The 20,931-nt window shown below is 35.0% G+C and overlaps 1 protein-coding gene across 1 annotated transcript in view; it reads left to right on the top strand.

The window, feature by feature from the left end:
• Positions 1–7,466: 7,466 nt before the first annotated feature.
• The window catches only part of LOC128683100 (transcriptional repressor scratch 2-like), a 55,807-nt gene continuing 42,342 nt past the window's right edge, over positions 7,467–20,931 (top strand). Inside the window, exon 1 of the mRNA XM_053768350.1 lies at positions 7,467–7,748. Within this exon, the coding sequence (XP_053624325.1) occupies positions 7,574–7,748 (175 nt within the window). The 5' untranslated portion in view covers positions 7,467–7,573. The remainder of the gene's footprint in view (positions 7,749–20,931) is intronic.

Below are 20,931 nucleotides of genomic sequence, written 5' to 3'. Positions count from 1 at the left end.
TGTTTATTTTTTACGCTGACACCGAACTTCACAGTAGGTATATGTGTTTAACAGCTCAGCTATCTCAATACTTCATTTTCATTAAAATTGGCCTAGCCGATACTGATAACAAACATACCTACTCACAAACTTTAAGCTCTATAATATTAGTGGGTGGTACCTACACTAATGTGTAGGTATAATTTTTATTTATGCATCATTATTGTTTTTATATATTACTAGCTTTTGCCTACAACTTCGTATTTGAGTAAAAATCCGTTCCCCGTGGGAATCAGGAAATCCCTTCTCAGTGCTCCCCTACACTGTTCTAGGAACCTACACACTAAATTTCAGCTTTCTACGCCCAGTAGTTTCGGCTATGCTTTGCCTGTCACTCAGTAACGCAAGAGTTATATATATAGATTTTTTATTAGTGTTCAAGTGGCCTAAAGGTAATGTTAAAATCTTCACTACAGCTTGGTGTATATTGCGGTTATATAATATTTTCGGAATAGTCTTTCCCAATATACTTTGATCTCTAATTAACTTTGTACACGCGAATTCCATTAAATGTAACTCACATACATACTTTACCTATGTATGGCGGAGTGATTGTGGATTTAACATAACCAAATCATGAATTATAATCATATGATATGATATTATAAACAATGACTTGGTAAACCCGATTTTAATTACATATTAATGTGGTTGACATGCCTGAAACGAGTGTAGGAACTTTCTATACGCTACTTATTTAATGATTTACTCGACAAGAATCTTAATTTTTGTGTTAAAAGATGCAGTTTTTATTATAGATTGTAATGTAGTACTACCAATAATCAAGACATTTTAAATTTTCGTGATATAATACATTTGTAATACCACCTGTGGGGAATAGTATATTTAATTATACGAATAAGATTTTTTATTTTTTCGTAGAGGAGTACAGTTTTATTGTAATAGACATGAGATTGACGTGAGTTGGCGTACGTCGAATCTAATACTTACTACGATTTCTGAGTTGTCAGTAGACGGATTTCAACGTGATGGAGGATGACGGAGCAATGGGGCATAGCTCTTTATTGTGAAACAAAACCAACTTTGGAACGAAAATATATAAAGATAGCCGGAAAAAATTAAATATTTATTTATTATACGGAAGAGATGGAATCAATACCGGTAGACAAACTAAGTTTATTTTGATAAAATATTGTTGAAACGTGTTTCGTTTCGACGAAACTTCATTTTTTCACTTAGGATTCCCCCAATCCATATTAGTATGCGTAAGTTCGCATAATTTTTACTCCATATGAAGTTCTACCGAATTACAATATTTCTAGTTGCGATTGAAACTAGTAATACAATTATCGGTTTCAAGTAAATTAATATTGACATGGCCCAAATCGAGTGAAAGTGAAATTGATTGGCGGTACATTCCTTCAATTAGTGCCGAAGTGGCTTTAGCCGCAACTAAAGTTAATATTTTACACTAATGTGCAAGGTCACGAGCTAAAGGTTGAAACTAGAGTTGTAAAATTTCCACATCAGCGGTTGTAGACACAGATACGGATCCGGATTCACGTGCGCGGATTTCAGGATATTTTTATGTTATACCTATAAATATCGAGTTAATTTTAAGTTACATAGTTTTCAGAATTAAAATCTAAAGACAGCTGCATACCTATCTAGTACCTAGCCACGTTGTAAAGTCGAGCTCACACACTAAATTGACAGAAATCCGAAGCAGGCCACATCTCGCAAGACGTTAGTATAAACATTAGCTGGTAACTGGAGGACATCACAGCCTGATATGATAAATAAAAATGTTATATATATGGCTTTCATTATTATTTCTAATAAACTGCCAATTTTTTTGACATTAATGTATTGAATAAGAACATTTAATTATAAATATAATATAATTTATTTAATAATGTTTAGTTTTCAATCATATACATCGCTATAAAAATTAAAACCTTTAAGATCTGAGCGAACCAATAATGTTGTGGCGTGGTTGTCGTTGCATTGCATCACAATGGCGCGCTATTTTTATGAATGGTTGGCTGCGTCTCACTTCGTATCGACTCGATGCCGAGATGTAAATAGCTAAGTCGGACTACGCACACTGGTTAGGTGCGTCTTGTGTTTGCCATCTAAATTCGCGTGGTTGCGACTGCGAATATCTACAACATCCCTGATTGGTAGTACGAGTACTAGTTGCCTCGCAGTGGAGTACGCAGGGACGGAATGAGGATTAGGTGAGATAATGAGTATTATGGCTGCAATGGAGCGAAGCCTTGAGAACTAAGTGAAACAATTCAGCTTGTCCGATCGGGACCAGCGAATGGTGTTCAATGTAGGAGTTATATCTACGTACTAAGACTAGTTCATATTTAAAGAAAAAAAATGTGTTTCTACACCTCAAAAGGTTAAAATAGAACTCTTTTGGCACCATTTCGTTGTCCGTCTGTCTGTCAGAACATGGTCTCAAAGAAGGCGTGTAGTTTCTGCCTAAGAATATGATCACTTCACATCTCCCCGTCCATTTAGTACGACATAAAAGGCGAATAAAGGATATGAAGCCTTGACGCTATGATAGCTGATAAGAATAAACAGCATTCCCAAAGTTGGTTGAAATTAGGCAGGCCGGTCGTAAAATCATAGCAAAAATTTTACGACTTTTCGATGAGTCATCACAATGATAATAGAGATAAAGATACTTAAGGTAAAAAAGTAAACCATAAAATAATAGTTAACGTGGGCCATGGACTTCAGAGAATCACAGCCGCGAATGAAACCGGGACATGCGAGGAGGATGAAGAGTGAAAAAGACGCCAAGCAAATATAACTACTCAAAGAGTTGATTGAAACCTTTCTAATTATCAAAGATTACAATCAAATTACATTACAATTTTCAACTTGGACAACCCAAGTTTTGTAACTTAATTTAAGTTAAAGTTAAACCGGACAAGTGTAGTTCGATCGAGGTGGGCTTCGTGCAGCAATAAATTGTATCGAGCTGTTTCGAGTTTCAGATCGAAGGCAAAAGTTGAGAGAAAGTTTTAGTTATTAGAAAAATAAACTATAATTTATAGAAAATTTTAAGTTGAAATTTGTCTGTAAAATTGTTCAGATTTTAGCTGTTATTTAACTTTCAATCTAAGTTTAATACTGGTACAAAACTGTAGTACATATTTGTACACAGTGTACATATTTATTTGTTTTAATTTTAATATACATTTTCAGTTTTAGCTATCGTTTCAATTTTACATTTCTATTTACAAATGACTTCCATTCACCTTCGTATCGGTCTAATCTGTCGATTGATCACATTTAATAATTCTAACGCTCGTGACAACGGTGAAAATTTTACGAGGTTAAGTAGATTTATGCATTGGAATGTCCAACACTCGCCACACATATGTAACAACTGCCACATCCCTCCTTACCAGTAGACGACTGTAGGTCTATAGGTACATGAGTGGGAAATACGGATATATTTAATTATTTATTAATACTATAATATCAAATTCAAATTCAAAATTCTTTATTCAATTTAGGACGATATACATCACTTATTGACGTCAAAAAATTACTTAAACTAAGTCTACTGCCGGCTTCCAAAGCGCAGGTGAAGAAGAAGCGGCGCAACTAACTTCACCGCAGCCTTTTCTCCAAGGACGTCAATTAACAAATATGGGTCTTATTTAAAATTAGGTGGACGAATTTACATCATTATTAAAAATGTCAAAATTTGAATGAACAAATAAAATTAATAAAAGTTGTATATCCAATAAAATTATTGAAAATTGTCACACAAAAAAAATATAAATAAAAAGCTAAATGTACAAAACGTACGTAATAATGTCATAATCAATTACATATGTTATGAGGATACTGCACCATGCTTGGGCCAGACATTATTGTCGTTCACATAATCATCAGACTTGTAATATGCCATTTTACAAAGTACTTCTTTTACATAATTTCTAAATTTTTTGTCCGGCAAATCAAGAATCCATTTAGGCAATTTATTATAAAAACGGATACAGTAAGAGTACCAACAAAAGACGTTCTAACTTTGGCCAACCGATACCCGGGGACAAACAATTTATCTTTATTACTTAAGGCTCTATCAGTGTAATCACCAACTTTTTAAATAAATTTTTCCGGACATGCATAATGTTATATATTATTATAAAGTAATACATTATTCTTCTCTTCCTATACAATACACATTACTATCAAACCCCGAAGCCATTTATCTTTTGTTTCGTCTACCCTTATTTTGTACATCAATCAACTCACAATTTCTTGGCCGGTGACTTTCATCCCTTTTTATAACATGCCATGCGTCAAGTTTTATGGGAATCTCAATCAGTACGTTTATTCTTACATTATTATAAAACAAAGTCCTCTATCTCATCTCTCTGTCTGTTCGCGATAAACTAAAAAACTACTGCACGGATTTTCATGCGGTTTTCACAAATAGATAGTGTGGTTCCTGAGGAAGGTTTAGGGGAATAATTTGTTATGTTTGCACCCAAGCGAGTCGGGATGGGACGCAAGTCTAATATATGTTCTAAAACCAGGAAGTATGAAGCCATACTATTATTATAAATTCGAATCTTTCTACCTATCTGTCACGCTTTCACGACTGAAACGCTGGGTCGATTTTAATAATATTGTGGTTAAACATAGGTTACAGCGGGCGAAGCTGCGGGAGCAGCTAGTGCTTTATATGTTTTTGCACGTAGTAAGGTTAGAATATATACCAAATACGATGGTTATGTGGATCGAAAGGTCCCAGGTTCAAATCCTACTCATGCCACATTTTCATCAACTATCACTTGCTTCCGATGAAGGAAAATATAGCGAGGAAACCTGCACACTGATTGATTATTAACTTGTGTGTGTAACGGAGAAGGCGATGGCAAACCACTCCATTAATAGTGCCAAAAGTTAAAGTTGTTGTGTGTGTTTCATTCCACGTAATGACCATGACCCTCAGCCATGAGGAAATACGATTAGAAGAAAACTTAACCAAGCAGGTTTTAATCTTATTGTAAAAATTTTTATTAATTAATTCAGCTATTTTATTTATTGATAAACTTTTTTTTTAATAAAAATGTTGATATTATTAGCTCTGTAGTGAATTCCCAAATGGCGGGAATGGATTTCATGACAATGCGCCTGCCCAGTATAAAAGCTCGGTAATTTTTCCATACTATAGTGGCAGTTCTATTAAATTAACTACTTACTCGAGTAACTCGATTAAATTGTGAAATACTCGTATAGGCGCTGAGTGCTAATTAATTCTCCGAATTGTCGATACTCGTTGACGGCGCAGCTGTAGAAGCATAACGCCCGATACAAATGTCATTATATATATTTTATGACGCGCATTTACTTTTTTTTACTTTAGGCGACTCGAATATATATAATATGATATGAGTGTTATACAATAACACACTTGTTAAGAAGAAGAATCTATTAGTTAATCAAACGATGACGATAACCACTATTTTTCTTATTTCTTATTATGCCTAGCCTCTGTCTCATTTGGTTCCGTCCTCAGCCGTTAAGCGTTGGAGTTCAGGGTCCACAAGACGCCTATGTATTATATCCTAGCAAGATAAGTGAAAGAGTTTCTTAAATAGTTTAGAGAAAAAACTTTTTATTTTTTGGTTCTAGTGCCTATTTCTAATCGAGTTAGCTGAGCGGCGGTTGTTCGTCGGCCGCACATTCCCGCAGCGCTTGTGACAATTGAGCAACCAAATAAAACCCGTTTTTCGCCCATTGCCTGCCTAAAGTAAACCGAGCTATTGCGCGGGTATTCGGTTCGATTAACACAATATTTTACAACACTATTTTTAAAGTGTAAATAATTTCGTTTCACACAAAATGCGCGACAAAATTAATCGCTGAACGGATAGGTGCAGGGTTAAAATGATATTGTTAAAATCATGCGCTATTATGAATGGATACAGTTCATTAAGCCTTTTGTGATTTTCCAGTTGGCATTATCGGGATTCGGTGCCGGAACCAGTATAAAGCAGAACTATAAAGTATTGTTACAACTACTTTGTTGGAAAAATATTTTATGATAAAAATCTAAAATATTGATAAAACATAAGTTGATATTATAAGACACGTTTATAAAAGCATTAGCTTTTTTATGAAATATGCGCCTCATGCGCGGGCCTAAGGCAAGCGTAAGAGGGAGAAGTTTTATATAAAAGTAGATGTAAGGTTGGACAAAGTTAGAAACTTACGCGTGATATGTATTTAGTATTACCGCTTCTGGATCAAGGAGAGTGTTATAATATGGCATGTCTAAGACCATTATTAAGACCATATATAATCCCTCATTTTGCATCGTGGGTTTAATATAATCGTAGAATATTTTGTGTAGCTCACTGTACCCTTGAATTTTATGGAGTAAAAGTGGAACAATTTTAAATAAAATTTGGAATTGAAGTCGCTGTAAATCCTGCTGTAATCCATAGCTTTTATTTAATTATCATATCATATTAATAATATATGCTGTTTGGTTCTCTTTGAAAATCATACCTAATATTATAAATGCGAAAGTAAGTTCTTGAATTTTTTCATACATATAGTTTGAAATACGGAGAAGGATATAGGGTACCTTTCATCCAGAAAAAATAACTGCTTCCGTGACATGACGCGGGCGAAGCCGCGGGCAAGGGTTAGTATATAAATAAATAAGAAAGTTACAATTCAATTTTTTTATTAAGTTTATGTCGAGTAACCTTCCTAATTCAACCTATTACGTAGTTTTAATACATTTTATTCTATTATATCTTCTATATTATCAATCCAAATTCTGTGGTAAATATTACAAAATGTTAATGTTAGCAGTTTTGAGATGGGATGAGATCTAGAAATAATATTATTTGATATTGATTTCGACATAAATAAATATATAATATTGTTAAAAAACAAATGTGAGACATGTAAGTATATCAAACCCATGTTATTCACATGGGTATTTCGTTATTTTTTATATCTATTCCTGAAAATCATTTGGTTCCTATCTTTTAAGTAATTATGTAAAATAAAAGTATTTATGGTTAATTTAAGTTTTCAATTTAATTTGAATAAATATTTTACTACTTTACTGGATAGAAGTTTATTATTTATTTTTAGTTTATGTTTCAGTTTGGAACTTGGTATTTCTTAGATAAGTTTAATTAGGAAAAACTTTTTGAAAGTGGTATTGCGTTGACAGAAAGTTGTCAAGTCGCATGCAACAGCACGCAGCGGTGGGGACCGCGGCGTCGCGCCGTCGCCACTGGTTGATCATGTGTGGGGTTCTTTTCGGCAACTGTCCCAAGTTGTCCGCCAAACTTTGCGCGGCGTGCCCACCCCCATCGATCGAAGCGGGTGCGCGCGCACCCCCCGATTCACATAAATACTTTGCGTCCGCCCCCTAACTCCCACAACCGCAAGAGGACGCGATCAGACCAGCCGCTCGCCCGGGGCACCGCTCTTTCTACTCTCTCTCTTTCTCTGTTCGTCTGTCTTTCGCTGATGCGGTCGCGCTGGGGCTGATGCGGGCGCCGCCATGCCGCGCTGCCTCATGGCCAAGAAGTGGAAGGCGGCCCCGGCGACGGAGCTGGCCGATGAGTCGGAGGAGGAGATCGACGTGGTCGGCGAGGGGCGCGGCCGGAGCCCCGCGCCCGCGGCCACGGCGCCGGGGCCCTCGCCCAGGGACCCCGAACCCACGCTCCTCTACAATGGTAAGTCCCGCCGCCACTCTCTCTCACACACGCTCCAGCCGGCCGGACAGTTTGGACAACACATAGAACGACGGTTAGTTTTAAATTTTATAGGTAAATGCTGCAACGTCGGACGTTTAAAGCCTGTTCTTCAGTTCAAGGTACTATTGAACTTCATCAGAATTTAGTTTAAGATCTCGACGTTTGCCGACGCCACAATGCGACTGACTAGCAAATTTTTAGCGAATTGTAATCAATCGACATAAAGCTGTGCACGCGCGAGTTTTGTTTGTAAACATTGACATAGAATCTTACTCATTGGCATTTTTACTTTTTTTTTAATGTCTCATGAGTAATATGGAGAAATTTTCTGATAAATTTAGTCGACTTACATGATATTTCCGCATGTATATATTTATTTATGCATCTATAAAACATTTGCTTTTTGTTACTTTTCTTGCGGATAACGAACTTAACTATGTGGAGATGGTACATAAAAAAAGAGTTATTTTTGATTTCTAAATTTTTTATTAATAATAAACTTATAACTACGATTTCTTATGTCTTCAAAACTTTATCGTATTACCTGAGAGTGGGCTGACCCACTTCAAGTGGTCGTTACAAAATTTATTAAAATTTTTAAGGGAATAAAATAATGAAGGTTAGGTTGCACTAGTCAACTTGGAAGTTAACTATGCGCGGACCGGTACTGGCGCGGTTTTTCCGCGCAAAACACGACATTTTGTCTAAATATCAGCGGCGCGCAGGTCAATGTCAACGTCGAAGCCGACTGGTGCAACTCACCCTGGGCGTACAGAATACAGTTATGACACGAGCCTAGTTCTTGAATTCTATGATTTCAGACCGATGTATTTATCCCGAAAAGATAATATATCCCAAAAAATATCGATATTTATACCAGCATGTAAGATTAAACCGGTATTAGTATTTATTAAAAAATATATAAACACAATGGCCTCCTTCGACTAAAACACCATACTGCACCAAGTAAAACATTTCAAATATTGATTTTTTTTATTAATAGGAAGACCAGCTCTTAAAATAAAATAAAAAATTAAATAAATAGAATATTCATAAGTAGGTACCTAACTAAGAAATTGAAAATGTTTAACACACAACTCGATAATTAAACCCACAACTAAGTAGTATACATACAACAAATTATAGTCGGTTACCTCTTAACCGCTTGTGCTAAACGAATCATTACGAAACGCATTAGGTACGAAATAAATTATATAAATGTTGCCAGTGACAAAAAACTATTTTCTCCCAGACATATTTAGCGGTCAAACTTATAACACCACTCTTTTTGCGTCGGGGGTTAAAAATACACACAACGGAAGAACACTAACCGTTGATAGGTCCCAGAAAGAAATATTTGATTAAAATATATTTCTTTATCGAGAAACACACTTTCGGTGGCATGGCCATGAATGCTTTTTAAGAAAGAAAGGAAGAAGGCCGATTTAGTGTTACATGAGTTAAATAAACGAAAATGAGAGCATTTTGATAGACACTGCAAAACTAAACACATAAAGCTAGATGCGCTATCGTGCGCCAAGAATACACGAGTATTTATTTTGCACTCTCTCAATAATGATAAAGTCAACATTTCAGTACGTTTAGTAAATGCATTGTTCTAAGTGCGCTGTGGCCAAACAATTCGAAGATCACTGTAACGCCACACACTGCACAACTCAAGCACCCTCCATTATTTCGTCTCGAAGTTTGCGGTTGCCACGTGCATAACAATTTATGCAACTTACTGGTTACGAACTTTGCATCCTGCTGGCGACAGTTACGATCCACCTGAAGTAGAAAATCATACTTCTCCGTCATAGTTAGAATCTCTGATAATTTCATTGCTATTTCATATGATTTTCTATTTCAAACGATGCCTTCTGTCGATAAATGTGCATTATAAAAAATACTACGTAATAAGAAACTAATCGCGTCCTATACTATTTAAATTAAAAAAAATCCTAGGGCATCCATATGTTATGCTATCAAAAATAGCTCATTCCTACAAAGTAACTGAGGCGCTCGGTGACGCCTGCGCACTTTTTTCGCAAACTAAATGTGCCTGGGCCACCGCCCATGCCCAAGCCCGCCAGTGATTGTCCATCCAGTCTCCTGAGCGACGACTACATAATTAAGTGACGTAAATAAAAAAGTTTACTAAACAGACTATCAGTTTACTAATTACTAATTTACTAAATTAATTCCAACTGATTTGTCGTTTCATTTCAAAACCCATTTCTTAACTTTTGCTAAATATATACTTCACTATACTTTGTTACTTGTTAACAAGTAAAAATTTATACGTGGAGGAAAAAAATTCTCAAATAATTTAATCGCTATGAATATTAATATTGTTCGTTTATTCGAAGTTAACTTTCACATTTCACATCATTTGAAATTCACTCAAAGATCGTTCGAAGTTCACTGTAAAGATCACTCTAAAGTTAACTCTAAAGTTTACTCTAAAGTTCACTCTAAAGTTCACTCTAAAGTTAACTCTAAAGTTCACTCTAAAGTTCACTCTAAAGATCACTCTAAAGTTCACTCTAAAGTTCACTCTAAAGTTCACTCTAAAGTTCACTCTAAAGTTCACTCTAAAGTTCACTATAAAGATCACTCTAAAGTTCACTCTAAAGTTCACTCTAAAGTTCACTCTAAAGTTCACTCTAAAGTTCACTCTAAAGTTCACTCTAAAGTTCACTCTAAAGTTCACTCTAAAGTTCACTCTAAAGTTCACTCTAAAGTTCACTCTAAAGTTCACTCTAAAGTTCACTCTAAAGTTCACTCTAAAGTTCACTCTAAAGTTCACTCTAAAGTTCACTCTAAAGTTCACTCTAAAGTTCACTCTAAAGTTCACTCTAAAGTTCACTCTAAAGTTCACTCTATAGTTCACTCATAGTTCACTCAAAGAACAAGTTGGCAGAATTCTTGACATCTTGAAGACCGGTTGTTTCAAAAAGATAATAATAGCAAAATATATGAACACACAGGTGTTCATATATCCGCCTTCTAAATTGCGGTGGATGCGGTATCGAGAAAGGTAGCAAGAAGTCACGCATAGGATACTTCAATAATTTCATCATACCTACCTACTAAGGCGATTCTTAAATGGCGTCGTCGCAAGGGCCTCTGTGAAAACCGGCCGACGACCCTTGCACACCTACGTCGCGCAATCGCGCCACAGAATATAATGATGAAAATTATATTTGCGACGTATTAACGGTGGTGCCGCCTTCTTAATTATTGTATACCCTACGTATACCCCCTACGCAAGGTTAGTTTTAACCCCTAGACTGAATACGCGCAGAACAATAGTCCGTCACATATGTGCTCTTAGAGAAGGAAAATATGATCACCAAACATGTACGATGGGTTACCTCTTCATCATAGTACTTCCTACGCAAGGTTAGTTCGTACCCCTGATTGATGTACAGTCGGGGTCAGATATACCTCAACCTTAACAAATCCATGTCAAACGAACGGCTCTAATATTTTGATTGCCGACTTTGTATAACGCTAGTGTGACACAAAATATTATTTCCTTTCTTCACTGTCACACTATCCAGTTTAGCTAATAAAAACTATATTAATAATTTTAATAAACGCTACTTAAGCATTTAAAACGAAAAGCTACGTAGGCAATTTATTTTAAATACTTGATGAACAAACCACTTTACGAATTACGTAATCATATTCCTCATATGCGATTCAGGGTATATCCAATAAAGGAGCAGTAAAGTGCGACGATAAAATTCATCTTTACGACAGACATTAATTATATACTGTTTGATACGATCGCCCTTTGCGGTTTTACATACACTGTAACATAAAAACTGAGTTCGTCAGTCAATTTCTAAGTTTTCTATTTGGCTTTGCATATTTTTTATCGACTGGACATAATGTTCAGCCACTACTTAGGCAAGCGCATACGTATGATATGGCGTGGTTTGATACCTTTAAAAATGCGTACCTACCTTAAAAATATTATAGTCGATGTACTCACTCAAGTCCGGACTGATACCTACTATTCACAAATATTTCATGTTTTAAAAAAAATAATCTTAAATCAAAATATGAGGTTAGTATCAAGTTAAGTGACAATTATTAATTCATATAACCCATAATATCGATACTAATATTATAAATGCGAAAGTCTGTCTATCTACTCGTATCTGCCTGCCTGTTTGTTCCGCTTTCACGGCTAAACCACTAGACCGATTTTAATGAAATTTGGTATGCAGTTAAAACCCCCAAACAAAGGCAACATTTTAACTGTTATGTAAAAAGTTGTAACATTATAACTAAAAATAACTTTCACCCCTCAGGGTGAAAGTTGGTATGAAAATCGTCTGTTCCGCTCGGTTACGGTCGGTCGGAGTTAGTTTCTATATAATTCTATATTTGAACGTAACATTTTGACACACCAAGTGAGTAAGCTGATATGAAATAAAAAACTTAATTTAACATTAGATACAACGCACATTCGACTGACAAGCGAAGCGCAAATTACCAATCGCCATGATTGGGATTCACCGACACCGTATTAACTCGCTGGTTGTACAGTCAACAGCACATCAACCTACCCAAATTAATTGCAAACTCGCCGCTATTACAGGGCCATAGATGTTCATGCAGGATAATTTGTTGCGCTGTTTACTGTACGAACGTATGTGTAGTTTCCAGAAATACTATGAATACTTAACTACTGAATATAGTTCGTTGTGCTTTAACCTTTACTCAGGTACGTGGCACCAGTCAACTTTGACGTTAACTTTAACTTTGACCCGCTGCTTTAGCTAACGTATACACAAAATTCCATACTTTGCGTTATTCTGGGCAGGTTAAAGTTAACGTCAAAGTTGACTGGTGCACCCCACTGTTAGCTAAGCTTCCACCATAAATTGAATAGCTAGATTACACAAAAACTAACTTCACTACTTAAACATGTCAGATACTGTAATCTTAATTTAATAAATACTTAATAAAAATCTATAATATTTCTTTTAAAAAAACCAATGAAGATACAATAGGCGATGATACTCTTTACTAAATTGGTTAGTTCCCAATGCTACTGAATAATACTTGTAGCTCAAATAATTTATTTAAAGAAACAAGAGTTTATAGAATAATTACTATATTGCTGCGTAATTTCGCATAGGGTTGCCATGCACTCCGTATGAAGAGGACGGTCGACGTACTTATTTGAGCTCCCTGCACTGTATTATGTCCCGTACATGTCCCGTACTTCGACAAGGGTTACGGCTTTGCAAAAACTAGCTGTGGGGCTGCCTTCTCGGCTGACAAAAATATTTTTTTATAACAACACTCGCGTACTAGATCTATGGCAACCCTAACAATCGCCGAACTAAATTGCAATGAAACTTGTGTGGGAGGTAAAACATGCCGTTATTACTTCAATTATGCGCTCGAAGTGTTAAAGCTTATCAACAATTATTGGAAAATTAATTCAACACAATAATATAGCAATTTTATGAATAACTAAAACTTTTTAGAAGTTTTTTCTTTTTTCCTGTCAGGAATGAATTCCGAAACAACATTATGGAAACATTTAAACCATTCATCAAACCAGCCGGGCGTGAAATCATGTAGAGTGTAAAATATTGAATACCGCGAAGTCTCCGCTCAACTCCATTGGAAATTCCCGGCGAACGGATCGCGCTTGTCACATTTTGACAATCGAATGAGCGTATCGCGTATTAAATACAGTCTGATGGGTAATGGATGGGTACAACACATGTATCTGTCATATCATGTAACTTTTCACAGAACTTCACATAAAATGTAAGATTCATCCTTGATTCAAAAGTAATACCAGAGTGATGGATTCGACATAATGTAACTGTCCTTAATATAACATGGGGTGTCCACAGAACAAGTACGTTCGAGAATCACTTTTAAATCATCTTGATTCAAAAGTGATTCAAACTCAACAACTCCCTTGAAGTGACTTCAAGATAAAGTCGTCGAAGTATTAAGTATTCGTTCTTACTTCTTGCATACGACATCAAAGTTTATCTCGTGTATTTGTTTACAAAAAAACAATAGAATGCATTTAGGCAACTTGAATCAAATCTGTTATTCATTAAAATATTTTCCCAAAATAAACAAAATATCCGATATTTTGTCCACGGTTTCACTTAACGCAATTTCTATAGGTAGTTGCATAGGCGGAATTCAGAGTAAGTAGAATTTGGAAGCGTGCCAAGGAACCGGCACAGCTGTAGCCCACATTCACCCAGCTCCATAGCTACCTCTACTGCCACTACTCAATCTATAGGCTTAGAGTACCAGTGCAATATATGTATTTTCTTATTATAATCGTAAATCCTACATTCAGGCTATATTTAGGGAACTGTTGTTAATTTCCAATAACATTTAAGAGGGAGCTTGTATTTTTACATGTCCAGTTTTTAATAAACTTTTCTTTGATAATATTTGTGTTTAAAATATCATACAAAATATAACATGTAAGGTTTTTCCCATAGATAAAAGAAATATATTGGTTTTTCCCGTTGCTTAGCTCGCATGAATTCTAAATAAAGATTAAAGCAAATTTCTTAGTAATTTTATCGCATGTTCTTCAGGACTTATAAAAATTATTTGCATTGTATTCGTATCGTCTCTCGTCTTTGGTTCAAATTCTTGTTTTTTGCTACAATTTCCGCTCCATTTACTTCTCTGTGTCTTATCATGTTTCCCGCACAACATATCTCGTACCGTTACCCGCAACGTATCCTATCCCATTTCCCGCAATATGGCCCGTTGTCCGCTGCACGTCTGGCCGCGTTTCCTGCAATGTGTTCCACTTCCGTTGTACACAATGTATTTAATTTTATTTTCCACGTCGTATCACGTCCCATTTTACATTAACCTCAATCGTTAATCAAAAATTTCATGTATCTCTTAAAAAATAATGAATCTTCATTTAAACTTCTAACCCCTATTTCGAATTTGAAAGAATCATTTTGTTACACAGTTTTGACTTAATTCTATCATCTTGCATACACACCTAAAATCGTTACAAAATGTCGCAGACTTAAATACTAGGTATTTAATAATAATATTGACAATATTTGACTAGTTAGCATGAACTGTTGAGCTATCGAACATTATATATATCGAACTAAGTACATTATGTTCGTAGTGAATAGACGCGGCAAAGTGTCCCGATAAGGTTTGTCCGGCGTTGAGGTGCAGTCGACCAGGGCTTTGTTTATTCTAAGTTCAGGGAGCTATTGTCAACTTGCAAGTGATTTCAACTGGGCGTAATCGATTGTCTTGCTCACTCCTGTCTCGGACGATGTTATCTGATTTATCCAAATACTATTATTAAATAGCAATAAAAATATATGTGCAGTTTTTTTGGTTTACTTAATTTTTATTATTATTAATAAGTTGTAATTGGTATTATTTTTAATTAAATTCAGATTTGTATGCAATATTTAGTGGGCAATAAAAAACTATTTTTTATACAGAAAGTAATATTAAGAAATTTAGAATTATCGTTACGAATTTGCAAAGACAAAATCGGAAAATTTCTTGACAAAATGTGAAAATTGTATTATTACATATTAAATCGATTTTTGTTAGAGGACTCAAACGAAAATTGATTTAATAAGAATGTATGTTCTTAGAGAAGGTCGATAACGTAATTGTCGATAACTACATAAATACATGGAAAATGAGCCAATGTCATATCTGCAATGTAAAATGTTTTAAAGATATAAAGCAATACGGAGTAAGGAAATAAAAACCAGTTGACATAATGAAATCATAAAACGAAGCGGGTGAAAATTCAATTTTCAATTGGAAGCCGTTATTTCTTCAGTCAGCACAGAAACAGAACTATTCCACTAACGTCTGATAAAAAAGAGAATGTAACAAATTTAATTTGGTATGATCCGCAGTAATATTTTTCTTGGACGTATCTCTTCCAGTGATATTTTCCCGCTGTGATATAGCGACGGTTGTGATTGTCGGCTCGAAACTTTCCCGCAGTTCCGACCTTATTGTAATGCGTAATTTACTTTTTTCTGCATAATGTTTTAATTCATCTTTCTTAATCTTTGTGTTGGAAGAATTTTGTCCAACCAAGCCCTCTTTTATATAATGACTTATTTGTTGATATACTTTGTTTATTTTAATACAGTTTTAAGCAAATGACCTTTTTGTTTTTTATATGAATAAAAGTAGCTTTAGAGCTGTGGGTGAACCTAATTGCACTAACCTGTGGTTCTCTCTCTCAACAGAGAGTTTTTCTAGTTTGTTACTCTCAGCCATTGAGCGTCAGAGCCCAGGATCCGAATTCCTTAATTTTCGTCTCCATTTCGTACAGTCGTCGGCATCTCTAGTTGTCAGACTATATTGTGCCAATATGGCACATCATCATTGACAACATCAAGCCAGCTTTTCTCGGTTTCAGCGTGCCGGGGTATAAAATAAAATTCTTAATAGCTAACGAATGCTAATAGCATTCGTGTAATAAAACACGATATTCATAGTCAACAATTTTATTTATAGTTAACATTTAGTATTGTCTAGTTCTCATCAAAATATATTTGAAACGCTTCTTGAATTAAAGATTTGTGACGTCATAAGCCCAATATTTTTTTGTTCTTAACACATGGAAAATAGTATCTGATTTGATTTGATGGAAAATACCCTATTCGAGTTAAGTTGTGTAACTTTACTGTGTATACAAACAAAACATTGTGATAAAGTTTAACATGTAGTGTTGTGAGCGGGCGGCACTCACTCGCCGCAGTGTAGACGCGACAATCCTGTGTGTCTATTCTGTTAACTTTAAGCCTTAATTGCTTTTCAATAGTAGCTCTTATTTACACTTACATTGAGACACTAACTGCTTAACGTTAGTAGAATTGACACCCAGTTCGCTGACCAATTTTCACTTTATTCACAGCAAAAGGCTTTGCTGCTTTTGGCTCGGATTTACTCGAGTTTATTTTTTAAATGAATAGGATTGTTGTTGGTCTCACCAGTCGAAAGTTATTCGTTTAAACGAGTCAACATTTTTAATCTAAGGGGTTAGGGAGTTGTTTTAAATTCTCGTATGAACACATACTTAGTTGTAAACTGGTTAACGCAATGCATTATTAGCCGAATGAATATAGAATAATCTTCTACCATTTAAGTCCTATCAACCTTGAAAATAGCAACTCACTATTCCGTAATGAGTATATTAACGATCAATTTTTGCAACTTTTAGTTAACTTGGTATGTTCGGGTGTTGTTCGTTGCATGTCATGGAAACAGATATTTTAAACCGATTGAGCTGATATTTAGTAAATACATTTAGTTGATATAATAAAGCATTAATATGATAAGCTTCACCTGATTGCCAATAGGAATGGCACCCGACGAAGGAACTCCTCAAATGCACGAATATGATTTTTTGTCACGCATTATCATAGTAAGATCACTCCGACTACAATAAAAGCTTGTGTCAAGAAAACATTCTATTTGGATACCTATTCTTTCTATGGATATAAATTCATGATTTTTAATGCTATGACATGCAAAAAATATAATAAAAAAAAATTACAAACACAGAATAAGATCAAGAATTAAGTAATCCTTTCTTAAATAAATACAGATAATCTACCCGCTACAGATAAGCACAAAATAATTAAGTGAATTATGGCGGTCCGTTGTCGTTTATTTTGGACGGGACGAAAGTTAAGATGTCATTGTATGATTAATCTAAATAATTAAATTATAATAAACAAAAATGTTCCGACTGAGTATTTGGTTTCAATCTAGTTTCGGTTTCAGCCAATAATTCAAGCGAAACTTTCAGCGTGTCAGAATTAGTGTTCTTAATTTATCAATGCATCTCGATGAATAATAGAAAAAAGACGGTAATATTCATTGTAAAAAAGAATTGGCGCCGAATTGGTTTGATTTTCACCTAAAAATTACGTTTCCACACATTTTCATAGTTTTAGTCGGACACATGTTGGACACTAATAAAAATGTATTATACAGAATACACAGACATACAGTCAACAACAAATAAAGCTATTCCAAATAAGTAATGTTAATTCGTTAGTGATTGGAGTTGATGAAGTGCTGCGTCTACCAGTTTAAATCTTTCTTTTCTATCTACTTTACATAAATAAGTCATTGAAATATTTTAAATTTGCAGCTAATAGTCTTTGTATAGCTGATGTTTAGACATAAAGCGGTTGTAGTGTACAGACAAAAGCACATCAACCTAAACAAAAACATTGCAAACCCGCCGCTATTACCGCGCCATAGAGGTTCATGCAGAGTAACTTGATGTGTTGTTGTTACATATGTATTTCGTCAAATAGAAAGAACACCATCGCAGTTGCGTACACAGTACTATGTGCCCGGTCACTGAAGGCACCCTATTTTATTGATTTTCTCGACGCCGCCGGATGATGCTAATTTAAAACTGCATGGTCAAGTCTGTGCGATTTGATCTTGGTTGGAATTAGTTAGAATATATCCGAGATTAAAAATACTAATGAATTAAGTAACATTTTAAAACTGTGTGGAATATATGTCAAGTTACCATATGAATGAATAAGATTTACTTCTTATAAACTTAGTGAATGAAGAAGAATTTGAAATTGAAATTAATTTCGATTGATGGACTGTACAGTACAGTGTACAGTCGGCCGGGTAAATTTGCAATAAATCCGGTTTGATTGATATGCTGTTGATTGTACAATAAAACGATATGAATTTATTTACGAGATTTTATTACTTTTGCAATGACCTTATGTATCGAGAGAATCTTTCAAGTTTGCAGCAGATCTTCAATCAATTGAGCTGAAATATTGTACACAGTTTTAGTTTAGATGACAATACATTATTATGATAAGCATGATCTGATGGTGCACCCAGGAATGGCTCCAGAAGTAAGAACTTCTCGACATGATTTTTTGTCACACATGGAATGCAATAAAATCTCTCTGACAACAATAAAAGCTTTTGTCAAAAATGTCATTTTTATAAAAATACTTTTATTATCAGGACCAGATCATTAAAAGAAAACTGTATCAAACCTACTGCCTTGCAATTACTACTTATTATATATTTCTATTTCATTTCACATACTTCCCCGGCATTGGCATACTAAACGGCACTAATTCTCTCTCGACTCGCTTCACGTAATCCTTTTACTTAGTACGCATCTAAGCACATCACAAATAAGCCCAGGGGTCTTTGTACCTCCCTACATCGAAACAATGCTGCCTTCTCTAAAACACAATGTCCATATAATGATTTATTATAAACAAGATACTTTCTGAAGTTATTGTTATACACCCTTATTATGCACAAAACATATACCTAAAATAATAAAGAGCCCATTCACTAAAATCCCTTATCTACATATCATTCTGTAAAAGCCATGCAAACTATAATTTATTTTGAGCATCAAAGCATCAAAACTCTTCAGTTTCATGGGCGTCCTATGAGACTTATGATGCAGTCAACACCACATCAACCTATGACTGTATCGAGAATGCACATTGAAAATTTATTATAGGACGTTAATTTAGGTTCTAAATCATCTATATCACGAATTTCTTGATTAGTGAGATTAAAATCAGCAAATTATCATTGATTGGTGCTGATTAGTGCGGCGCAGGACGGTGTCGATTGCAGAGGTTCGATAGCAGGCGAATCGCCAGTTCCCAATTGAGCGTTAACTTAATTATTCTCATGTTTAGTTTTTTTTTCTATTTACTTACTTCAGAAACGGACTGAAAAAATTGTACATATACCTTCAATACAATTTCTTACGTTTATTTTTGATCTACTTGAATTTTTTTATCATGACTGAAATAAGTGATTTCGAGCGAAATAAAAGACCCCGACCCTTATTCATTTGTTTTCTTCTAAATAACAATGGATGGTTAAAGGTTCAGACCGTTTTTACCCGTCATTATTTCGTACCAAACAAAGGACGAAGGAACCAACCTAACATGCCAACGTGAAAAAATGTGCGGTATTCTCCACAAACGATTTTCATGCGCGCTGTAAAACTCGGAGCGACGTTACGGCGTGTTATCTCAGAATAGGTAGCACCAAACAGAAAAAGGGTTAACAACTCATTTTAAAAAGAGTAGAGTATTTTGAATGCACGAGGCGTTCTAGAAATACCGTTTTTAAAGTTCTCGTAGCTCGCTAACGACACCGCTTGCACACGGCAAAAACGAGACAGATCTAGATATGGCTTGCGTCACGCACTGTCAAGCCTCTGCTAGATATTCGGTGTTTAATTTTGTCACTGAAAGGTGACGTAGATGCAATCAGCAAGTGCCGCTCAAATTATTTCGGTTATTTACTTATATAAACTTTACGCATATATAGTAACTACTTAATTGTAAAAAAATACGACACTTGTCCAAAGAATTATTGGGCGCAAAACCTAAAAACATACACATCTTTTTAAGTACGATTTCTAAAAATAAAACTTTCAATCGTTCCTAAATATTATATGTAAAAATCAACGAGTAGTGATTCAAAACGCCGCAACAGTAAATATTTAACGCCTCTTACATGCGTACGCCCACGAAAAGAGCGTTCAACTTTATTTTTTTACGTCATCGTACAATAGAGTACAATTTCTGCTTGTATCGGAGACCGGAATAAGGGCTTTTAAAGAATTTCATTCGATTACAGGACCTTTCAATTAGGCTGCATTGACTCCACTCGGAAGATAACCAAGGGAAACTGGCACTTAATTTGACTTTTACTATTTCAGTACAATCAAATATATTTTAGTCAAACGTAATAGATTAGATTACTCAGGCATAATTAGAATAATAACGGAAGAATCGCAGACTTATCGAAGCAAAATTTAATCGATAATGAAAAATATTAATATGCTTTTCAATAAAAATAAAAACTGGACCCTTTATTTCCTCATTGCTGAATTAAAGCACCCAATTGGTAGTATGGTTGAATAGGGTGTGTGTGTGTGTAGGGCACCATCAGACTGGGGTAAACATGTTTAAATCGCTACGTAACCATTGAATTGTTAAAAATTCGATTTAAAATTAATGAACTCGTGCTGCCTTGCAATTGAGAGAACATTCATATTTGTTTTTGCATTGTGTAGGTATTGATATTTAGTATTGTCTAC

The sequence above is a fragment of the Plodia interpunctella genome, chromosome Z (assembly GCF_027563975.2).
Source record: "Plodia interpunctella isolate USDA-ARS_2022_Savannah chromosome Z, ilPloInte3.2, whole genome shotgun sequence".
Taxonomy (NCBI): domain Eukaryota; kingdom Metazoa; phylum Arthropoda; class Insecta; order Lepidoptera; family Pyralidae; genus Plodia; species Plodia interpunctella.
This window is presented reverse-complemented; position numbering and strand designations above follow the sequence as displayed.